Genomic DNA, 10,895 nt, shown 5'->3' with positions numbered 1-10,895 from the left:
TACTTTGCAGAATAATGTTAAGTTAGATATTGTGTAGGTAAATTAAACACATACCCGCCGTGGTTGCTCAGTGGCTATGGTGTTGGGCTGCTGAGCACGAGGTCGCGGGATCAAATCCCGGCCACGGCGGCCGCATTTCGATGGGGGCGAAGTGCGAAAACACCCGTGTGCTTAGATTTAGGTGCACGTTAAAGAACCCCAGGTGGTCGAAATTTCCGGAGTCCTCCACTACGGCGTGCCTCATAATCAGAAAGTGGTTTTGGCACGTAAAACCCCAAATATTATTATGATTAATTAAACACAGCCAAGAAATAAGGAATAACGCAGTGCTTTAGGGGAACGGCGCTCTCTCTAGGTTGATGGCCTTGTTCGTGCTAGTCATACGTGCTTTCTGTGCAAATAAACAACAACAAATTATATACAGGTTTGATTAACTGCGTTGTATTAACTAACTTAATCGATAATGAGACATCACAAAAGGTGGGGAACGATGTCAAGCAATGACCGATAACAGCGTTTTAAGCAACCTAGGTTTTTTGTGGTAAGCTTTATCACTAAAGAAACAGAAACCCGCAAAAAGTTTAACAATACCCCGCGACAATGCGGCCCTAAACGAGTGATATCAGTGGTCTTAAACGGAAATCTCGTCATCTAATACGCTGCGCATTTTACGGCCGTCCAAACTACACTTCGCCTTTAATACGCGCCGAAAGTAACTGACGCGTCGGGGAAACAGCGTGGCTGCTAGTTCGCAATGCAATGAACGAGGTCAGTTAATCGACATTCTTTATGCAATGTTGATACTTTGGGGCTGTTGCAGTGCCGGGCACGCGAACATGTTGTGAGGTTGTGATTGCATATCTTTTCACTTGCTTTTCAAGTTTTCGCAGCAATTGTTTGTCGGCAGAAAAAAAAGAAACTCAAACCCCGCGCAAAACCTGCAGGTTACGTTAAGTGTCGTTATCGCTTTATTTATCGGCATCTTTCACAACTTCTGCATTTATGCCATATCGTTAACTAGGCTAATAATAGCTAACTATACCTGAATAACGATTCGTGCACAATTAACAAATCGGTGACAAGAATGAGCGCCCATAAATATAGAGTGAGTGTCATTCGTGTGAAGCCGTCCATTATTTTTTATTCTTGGTGACATTTTACACGGAGCGCCGGTTAGTACGCCGCAAAATATATGTTTGGTCATCGCATGTTTGACCGTTCTCCACATTCCTTGCATAGAAGAACACTGACAATTTTTGGAAGAAGGAAAACGGAAGAAAAAAATTTCACCGACGAATACGATACTCCTCAATGAGAAGTCCAAGTGCAGCTGTTTAGGTGTCTTGAATTCGCGATATCTTACGTGGCAAAAAATTTCGTTGTGAAAGACAAGGGGCTCTCGGCGGCGGCGCTGAGCCTCTGCTCGGGCCACTCATTTAGCAGCAGCGGCAGACGATGCTCATTCTTCAGAAAGAAAGCGTGAATGCGGGGACGCCTGGCTCGCGCCGGGAGCATTCTCTAGCGGCGGCCTGCCGCGGGCCAACTAACGCATGCGCAGTGGATCCGCAGAGCTGCATCAAGTGCCCTTGGCCGCTTCCATTCCTGAAATTACCGGTCATCTAGTTCCAACAGCTGCAAAACTAACCTGAATGCAATCCAAGGTATCCAAGCCCTCAGGATATGCCTTGGTCTACCACGGAGCGCGTCAATGACAGAAGTTATTTCAATCGCCCAAGATTACACTATCAAAACGCACATTCCCATTGAAACAATGCGTGTGCACATAAGACGCTTCGCCCGGGCCCCTACCCACCACATCGCAAGTCTCCCCCCTGTGGAAAGGCCCCTCACGACATCCAGTGCAACCGGCTTCGCGCACCCTGCCTCTCTAACGTCAGGATACGCAGCTGTTGCAAGACCTTCGATTGCTCCATGGTGTGTGAGCTGTACTCAAGTAAAGCTCACAATCCCAGGACATCAGAAAGAGGACTTGCCGTCATATGTACTCAAGCAACTTACTTTACTCGTGTTGTACGAGAAATACAGCGGCTGCGCATACGTCTATGCTGATGGCTTAATTACATCAACCAGTTCGGGTGGCGCTGTAGTTACAAAAACAAGGGGAGTAACCCAACGGTTCAGGACTTCCCATATCACTACGTCGACAGTGCAGAGCTCGCGGCTCTCCGCGGTGCGCTTCATGTGATCAACACAGAGAGTCCTGCAAAACGGGCAGACTTCTGCGATTCAAGGCCCGCCTTACAATGTATACAGTCAATTCTTCCACATGGAACTCACAATAAACTGACATGCCAAATCGTGGAACTCATCCATCACTTGATAAAAAAAGGCCGTTATATCACTTTTCACTGGATACCAGGTCATTGCGGTATCATAGTAAATGATGAAGCAGATGAGACAGCTCAGCCATCGCACCGACAAGACCACTGCCTCCCCATTCCTCTCTCAAGGACAGATGCTGCGAGACAGCTTCGCGCTCTAGCGCGCACACTCTCGTTAGCTGAGTGGAACACCGCACATACAAGGTACGCCAGACTGCACAGACTCAACCCTTCGCTGCAACTCAGACCTCCGACAGGACTGCACCGACGCGAAGCGTCTCTTCTGTGTCGGTTGTGGTTGGGAGTTCCCTTCACGAAAGCTTATTCAACAGTAACTGCAATGGCTGACAGTCCTGCATGTTATGTCTGCGGCTGCGAGGAGAACATTGACTACCTATTGTGCCACTCTCCTCAGTTTGATGCACAAAGACAATATATGTCCGACGCATTCAGAAAACTACATGATCGTCTTCTGAGTCAACAGACAATACTAGAACACCATCCCCACCGATCATCGACTCAGAAGGCAATAAAGGCACTTTTGTGCTTTCTGACAACGTCTGGCTTGTGCGAGCGCCTTTGACTCTGTAGTGCACGTTTATCTACCTCCATCTCTCTCTTCGTCTCCCTTCTTTCTATTCATCGTCTTCCTTCCCCCAGCGCAGGGTAGCCAACTGGACTCTTGACTGGTTAACATCCCTGCCTTCCGTTTATTACCCTCTCCCTCTCTAAAGTTATGGTAGGTCAAACATGCAATGACCAAATTCCCATACACAAAAGCTGTATTGATGGTACCGAGCTCACGCTCGCGCCAGTTCTGGCACACACCAGTCAAGCGCCAAATACAAGCATCCAAAGAACGGTGAATCATGCGCGTCCACATGATAATGTAGTTTTCTGTCTTTCTTGATCACTTTTCATATATTCAGGCAGTAATCTAAGCGTGTCCTCTTTTTCTTTTTTGTACCCGCCGTGGTAGCTCAGTGGCTATGGTGTTGGGCTGCTGAGGACGAGGTCGCGGGATCGAATCCCGGCCACGGCGGCCGCGTTTCGATGGGGGCGAAAACACCCGTGTGCTTAGATTTAGGTGCACGTTAAAGAACCCCAGGTGGCCGAAATTTCCGGAGTCCTCCACTACGGCGTGCCTCATAATCAGAAAGTGGTTTTGGCACGTAAACCGTATAATTTAATTTTAATTTTTTTTTCTTTTCTTTTTCTCTCGGCCCAGGACTTTTCGCGGCGTGCCCACATCTTCATATTATAAGCATTTAATCTCCTACATGTGTGAACGATGGGAATTTTCGCGAGAGCCGATAAGATAGCGCAGTGCTCTGAACGTCCACAGATCAATTCCCACTTGCTCAGACCTAGCAGAAATAACGAGTTTAAGCTAAATATACAGACTGGGCGTCTCATTGCCGCGAAACAAATATGTAGATATACAGACTGCTCATCTCGAGCAAGCTTTTCACGACTCTGTCGTTTCCCCATTCATGTGCTGCAACTCTCAAGCGCTTATCCACGTGGAACAAAGAACATGTGCTTCCCGTCAACTCGTTTCCCTCGCCGCGTCCAGAGAATTATGCAACACGTTTGACGTGGCAAATGATTGCAACTTTGATGCGCGAAAGGCGATCGTCATCGCGCCCAAGATCTGACTCGCTTTACTGCAGTTATTCCGACGTCATTTCCGGCCCGTGGTCACTCAGCGTGCAAGAATGTTTTCGACGAGAACCAATTAGTGTTTTTTTTCTTTTGTTTCTTTCAATGAAGCCTAAAAATTCCGCATGTTTCACTCGAAGATGATAGCCCGCCCCCCCCCCCTTTTTTTTTATGTGGCTTATACGAATAAAACTACATTATTACCCTTAAACATCGATACGACCTCAACCCCCCCTCTCTCTCTTACGATGAGCAATTGGAAAGCGCGTCCCTCCTATCAAGGACGCTCACCGTGAATAGTCGAGGAACGCTTATCAAGCGCATGCCGCAGAAGCCGGGTGACGCGGGCCAGCTCAATGCCCCGATCGGCTTCGCCCCCAAAAGCGTGCCCCCCCCCCCCCAAAAAAAAAAAGAAAAGCCCTCTCTCCTTCCATTCGCCGCGGACATAAATGCGAGCCGAAAACCCTGCCGCACCACTTCGTTGACAGGCACGGGTACACTCGCAGCAACCGAAGGACGCCTCTCGGATCTACACGCCCGAATTCCTTTTTCATCGAGCGGACTTCGCCACCTCAAGAAACGTAAGTTTACGAAGACGCGACCGCGTAGCTCCTGGAGTGGTAAACGTTCGGCTCGCAGGATGGACGTTAGAAATAAGTTTTCATCTGCAGATGGCAGAAGTATTCATGTACAGTATTCGTGTTACTCAAAAGGCAGGCGTAGAACGAACACGACGGACGCTAGTGTAGGTACGAACACACAAATGCCCCTTTTTTTTTCTGTTCGTATAGCTGTGCTAGTTTGCATGCCTGCCATTTGAGTAATCCCTACCAACCAGCGCAGCCTCGTGTTTTTGCAGCACATCATTTGAACATATTTATCCGTGACACGTTACTGGTACGGAAAAATACCTAGACCGTATCGATAAACCTTTCGGGCAAGCAGCGAGGAGCAGATAGGGTCATCCGTACTTCTGTGCAAAGCATGCGGCTGTAGAGCAACGCAAGAGTACTAGTTCTGCGGCCGCTAGATTCCATTTAACGAGATACGCATTGTGCAGCTCGGACGCCCTCGTTCCTTCCACGGTTCTCGAGCATTCTCTCAATCTGTAGCCAGCAACACACACATCGACTTCCTGACTTCGCGCCTACTCTCCGCTCTAGACAGAAGTGTAGAGGACGATACATGCAGGATAATTGCCGTATTAACGTGTCAATACTATACGAAACCGTGGTACGTTTAGACCGCTCTACATTATCACGTTCTATAAACTGTGCAGACTGCCGGAATAGTCGTGTAACTTTCTGTGGCATATACTCGGCTTTCTGTGCATAGATACATGGCAGGTTTCTGAATTTTCGCAACGGGCAAATGTGCGCGTTAACAAATGCTGTAGCAGCAAGCAGACGATTCCCGCTAGTGAGGCTGCCATTACTGCCTATTCTGCTGCTTTCCTGTCCCCTTGCCACCAAACTTCTAGGGCCCTACGCGAGCAGAGCTGTTCGCATAATCGTGCGCCTTTTGTATACATAACCAAAGACAAATCTTGGAGCGACTACCTGTGTTCTATCGCCTCTCATTAGAAAACTGTGCTGTCATTTTACTGTTTTCAATGGCGCGCATACACGCGATATAAAGCACCTTTGCGCAGTTTCCGCATATGATGCATACTTTTGTTCGTCAACGATCAATATTACTCAAGCTCCAGATATTACACAGCTAGGCATTTAGTGCACGTTCCTAGCCCGAAAATTCAAAAGCCGTGTCTACACATCGCAAGTGCGTTAACTTTAGATGCGTCGCATTCCACGTTACTGCACACTGACACAACCAATTCTACGATACTGGTGGTCGCGTGACGCTTTACGCAACTTGTGTGTGTGGGTTTTTTTCTGTGCGCCTTTGCCAACAATCGAGACACCAACCGTCAGTAGTTGCACTGAACCGGGCAAATGATCTTGCCCCGCGTTGCTTTGAGCTCGGTAAATTTCCATCGTTTCAAGTAGCCTGTATTTTACATGTAACTCATTTATCGCAGGAGCCCAGTGAACTTCAAAGACCCCGCAGGCTTGATGTTCAAAGCATCGGCTAAGCCAAGTTGCTTGATCACTTTGCGGGTGTTGGAAGCGCGACACAGGCAGCCGTCATCCACACGTCGTTCTTCAGCGCGTGTCGAGATTCTAGCAGGCCACGGGGGCATAAGACGCGAGTTTCCCTTGGGCGCCACTTCTATCGAGCGACAGCCGCGCCGCCCTAGCGTCGGCGGTAAATGCGCGATACCGACGATACCATGACGCTCAAATGTCACGTGGCCAGTAACGTCATTGGATGGCGAAATTCAAGCGTCAGCTCTCGATAAGGGTGCACGCGTTTACACGCTGCATTATCGCAATCACCTGACAGCGCGTGAGCTAAGGAATGCTTCTGGTAGATGTGAATGACCAGATCATTCGAGTACATATTGGTATGTTTACCGGCTTACTTCGACGTGAAGTTGGAACACCGTCGCGCGCATAGGTAAGGCTGGGTACAGCGATATGGTCCTTTTCTTAAAGTGCACAGCCGTTCATTAAGGTGTGCACAGTAACTGCCAACCAAGCTTTACCACTCGAATTCCCAGGCAAGGTGGTTCAGTAACATCATCGGAAATGAAATTCAATTGCATTTCCTTATTCGTTCCTCAACCATGCCCGGCTCAGCTGCCGATCCGAATGTTTACAAATGCGTTTCCAGGCGGTGTTTTGTCTTTATCACCGTTTGCTATGTACTCCATCGTACTGCATATTCCTGCTTTTCTTTCTTTTCTGCGGTTAAACGCCTCTGGCCACAGCTGACGCTTCATTACCACACGTGCTGATGGCAGAGTCGTGCCTGCGCTGTCCTTCCCAGTTTAACACTTCGTTTGGTGTGCTCCTCTAGAGCCATGCAGCCCACAGTTGGTGTGACCCGTCTGCTGATCCTTGCGGCCGCCTTTGCCGCCGTGCTCCTCGTGGCGGCCCCGCTTGCAGCTGAAGCCGCAGCCAGGCAGTTCTGCTCACCCAACGGAGACGTGGTACGTTTCGCGGGCCTACAATTGCGCATTCCTATATTCAAGGGGTGCCGCCCGTGCTACAAGAGATTAAACTAAGCGCCGCTACGTCTTTACACATATGCCAATGAAGTTCCAAAGCCACCCTGCACAGTACGTTCAACACTAACACCTGATTACCGAAGCGTGTCATTACTTTTAGCCTTTCAAACCAGTTGCGTGTTCGATAGTGGTTGTTTACTCACTCTCTCGAGAGCATTCTTTGCGGAAACATGCCTCTATACCTCCAATCAGCTCTTGAAATACCGTGAAAACAAAAAGCGCGTGATATATCTTAGCGTCACTTGTCGAGTGCGCACCAATTTACGCACCTGCACGTTGTATTGCCTTTTAAATTTTTTATGCAGTTTCGCGCTTGCGTAGAGTTTGCGCGCGTTTAGTTTTCGCGTGACCATAGGCTTTCGCGACGTAAGTTTCCTGTGCTTCGTGTGGCGCTATCGTACAGAACCTGGCAATTTCTGCCCCTCTGTTAGCATCCCCGCTGTCGCGGCCGTCCATGCCTTCTAGAGACTATTGCGAGATCCCGAGCTTGGATAGGGTCCGCGCCTTTCTCAAATGAGAGAGCGCGCAACATTATTGAATTAAGGTTAGGGTATTAGGAGCTTGATGTGTGGGGCGCCAAGTCCAGTGCTCCACTGGCTTCTGCCGCCAGCCGATCGGTCACCCAGAAGAACCTTCTGCACTTTCAGGTCTGAGCTGGCGAGTTGTGCATCCCATTGATCCACTGTCTTAGTTAGATTGTACTTAAGTAGGCATTTATATAAACTTGGCGGTCTATTTTTGCCTCTCCATGGGATGTGGTGCAAAGACGGTGGCGAGTGCCCTACACCAGACGGGCATGCCCATATGGATCGTTCGGAAAATATTGCGTACTGTTAATCTGCGTACACCCCCGTTTAAACCCAGCGGAGATCTATTGCGTCTTCCCTTTGCAAAGATAAGGGGGCGGCGCCGCATCTTTGACGCATGCCACGCCGGTGAGCAAGAATACCTCGTGGTGCCATACGTGCCGGATCGTTATCCTTCTCGCGACGGCTTCCTGCGAGGTGGCGGGTTGTGAATGAGGGCGATGGTTGCTCGGTTCGTGAGCTCTCGAGCTAGAGCGTCAGCCCTCTCGCTCCTCTCCAGGCCTGCGTGTCCGGGGCACCAGACCAGTCTGTGAGCATTCTAGAGTTCCTCTCTCGGTGCTGGCTCGCTTAACTGCCGACTAGTCCGTGGCGAGGTATTCCGGCGGTAACGGCGGCAAGAATTCCTCCAAAGCCGATTGGCTCGTAGGGGGGGCCTTTTGGGCCGAATTTGCCGCCACCGAATTCGATTACGCGCCCCCCCCCCCTTTACACGCCGACTGTCTGCGTGAACGAGCGTCTACTGCGCCTGACCCGGCTTTCCGCTTGTGCGCCGCACAACTCTCTAGAGCACGCGACGTTCAATTTCACTCGTGTAATGGAATATTTCGGTCCCGCGTATGATAAGTCAAATTTATTTGCGGTCGGTCGTATATTCATGCCAATGCTTGGGTTCGCCTGGCACAGCAAATGGACAACTTGCGCTGCAATTTTCCCTAACTTCTACTTTCGCAAACCGCTTGCACAGCTATAACATACGGTCGTTCGCTCAGACGCGAGGCTCGCCGCTAGCAGGAATTTCGTGGCCTAACCAAGAAAACGGCCCTGTCAAAGCTGTGCACCTGCCGGGTTAGGCACGCGGGTGCGTTTAGTGTCCTTCCCGCAAGTTTGAGCCCACCGCTGCTGTGACGCTTTTCTCAGCTTTTCTTTCTTAGTTTTCGTGGGCCTTCTCTTAAAAAAAAAAGATAAGAACCGCTGCATGGAACATGCATTTTTAGGGCTTCTTGCAATACCTAGTATGGAAATATGTGCAGTATGTTTCTTTCGAGGAACCCGTATGGGTTTCCTCTGTAGCAATTGCTACACTTGGGTAAATATCTTTTTCCCTTAATCACTTCTCTCCACCTTGCCGGTCTCCGCAGAACTGTTACGATATGTTCTTTACATGGTGCCTGGTGGATATAGAACACCCTGTATAATTAACCCTCGGCTGATGGATATCCTTGTTTGCAGTGCCTCGGTCCCCTGGACTGCTGTTCGGGCCAGTGCGTGAACGCCGTGTGCTGCGACGAGTACCTGGGGACCTGCCCGTTTGATTACTAGTAATGCTTCCCTTCCCTCTTGCACGGCTCTGAGCTGTGGCTGTTTTCACTGCATTTGAGCACGCTCGCTGGCATGACAGCGGTGGCATTTGGTGTGCGCACGCCTCGCGAAGACAGGGCTTAGCTTTAACAGTGTGCATCCGCATGGTTGTGATGCGGGAGTCTCTTAATGCATGTTCTGCACTCGTGTAACGCAAGAAACAAGTTTTATTTTTCTGGCGCTGCCTTTCTTCCCAAATCTTTTCATTTCAGTCCAGTGTACTTGTGAGTGGTTGCGCTAAACGTTTTTCGCAACATCTGACGAAGGCCCAGCCTTTCCTTGATTATTCAAGCACCTCCGGCATAGCATTTTCAATATAGCCGTAATCTTTACAACGACACTGAGTATAATTCCCACATGTTCTCGCTGTGCCACAGCGTCATAATGGCACACAAATACAGAAGTGGCATGTCCTCGGCTACAATACATTTCGGTGATGGAACTCATTATATATTACCAAAATCTTCCGTGGATTTCACTTCCCTTCACGCGTAATTTTTTGTGTACTCGAATGTGTCTACACTGTGTAGTCGCCGATCTTCGAACTCTGATATCGTGGTACCAGCTGTGTGAGTAGCTCTTATTTGGGTTCGTTTATATCAACAGCTAGTTCAGCCGCATGCACTTTCACATCTGCCCGCGACTAACTGGCGCCACCGCTCGGCGCATCTATCTGCATGCTGGCGTATCTCATTTGCGGTGCTTGGTGGTGGTGGTTCAACAGCGGTCCCTACTGGCGGCGCGACACGGTCTCCAACGCCACGGTGCCCACCACAACTGAACCGGAGGAACCTGCAACATCCACCACGGAGCTCGTCAGCACCGAAGAGGAGCTCGAAGAGGCCTCCACTCCGAACGCGCTGTAACTCGCATGCGACAGCGCGCAGACAGCCTGCCAATTCATCGGCTGTCACGGTAGTTTTTAGGCACCACATGTACATAACAGAAACGTGAACAAGCTTTTATACCGATGTCTGAAGTCTCGTTTTTCCTTTTCTAGACTTGCTTCCCAGGCTCTCGATCGAGCTTCCCTCGAAATGCGAATGGCCGTGGAGTATCGGCCAAACATACCCGCTACAAGTGGGGCCGAAGCACTGGTCACGCAGTGTTACGTGATTTAGACCCTTTGAAGTAAATAGGAGTGTAAATCGGTGTATCGCTCTCGCCCTTGGGTGTCTGGGCAAGGTAACTACACTCGGTATAGCAAACCTTTCATATAAGCTCATGCGTTTAAAACATGGCTGTACATCGGCGGTTCATGGAACTTGGTGCCATCTGTGTGAGGAACACCTTCCTGCGAAAGAAATGCCATTACATATCCGTTAAAAACAGGAATGACGTCACTATTTCAAAGATCAGTGACTTGTTTTTAGTGGTCTGCCGTTAGAGGTGTATTTTCAAATGACACGCAATTCTACTTTATGGGCGCTTCGAGCTTCCACCGCGAAATCCGGTGCAGCAAGAGGCCAGCCGTACGGGTGTCGAAATCCAACGCCTGCATGAACACGGTCTACTTGCAGACCGGCGAAAGCTTTCAGCGTACACTGCTGGTCTCATCATCGGACGCCCAACCCGCCGGCCCGAGCAGCTAAAATA

General features: G+C 49.6%; 1 protein-coding gene across 1 annotated transcript; it reads left to right on the top strand.

The window, feature by feature from the left end:
• The first annotated feature begins 4,414 nt into the window (after nt 1-4,414).
• On the top strand, nt 4,415-10,272 carry LOC142571067 (uncharacterized). Its single transcript, XM_075679362.1, has 4 exons — nt 4,415-4,585; nt 6,924-7,056; nt 9,171-9,259; nt 10,024-10,272. The coding sequence occupies exons 2-4, from the start codon at nt 6,928-6,930 to the stop codon at nt 10,163-10,165; spliced, it is 360 nt and encodes a 119-aa protein (XP_075535477.1). The 5' UTR covers nt 4,415-4,585; nt 6,924-6,927; the 3' UTR covers nt 10,166-10,272.
• The last annotated feature ends 623 nt before the right edge of the window (nt 10,273-10,895 follow it).

Source organism: Dermacentor variabilis, chromosome 2 (genome assembly GCF_050947875.1).
Source record: "Dermacentor variabilis isolate Ectoservices chromosome 2, ASM5094787v1, whole genome shotgun sequence".
Lineage (NCBI taxonomy): Eukaryota > Metazoa > Arthropoda > Arachnida > Ixodida > Ixodidae > Dermacentor > Dermacentor variabilis.
This window is presented reverse-complemented; position numbering and strand designations above follow the sequence as displayed.

Excerpts from the sequence above, each read along its gene's own strand:
- LOC142571067 (XM_075679362.1), top strand. The coding sequence starts at position 6,928 with ATGCAGCCCACAGTTGGTGTGACCCGTCTGCTGATCCTTGCGGCCGCC. Across the intron at positions 7,057-9,170 it reads GCTCACCCAACGGAGACGTG|TGCCTCGGTCCCCTGGACTG; the intron begins GTACGTTTCGCG and ends CCTTGTTTGCAG. Across the intron at positions 9,260-10,023 it reads ACCTGCCCGTTTGATTACTA|CGGTCCCTACTGGCGGCGCG; the intron begins GTAATGCTTCCC and ends GTGGTTCAACAG.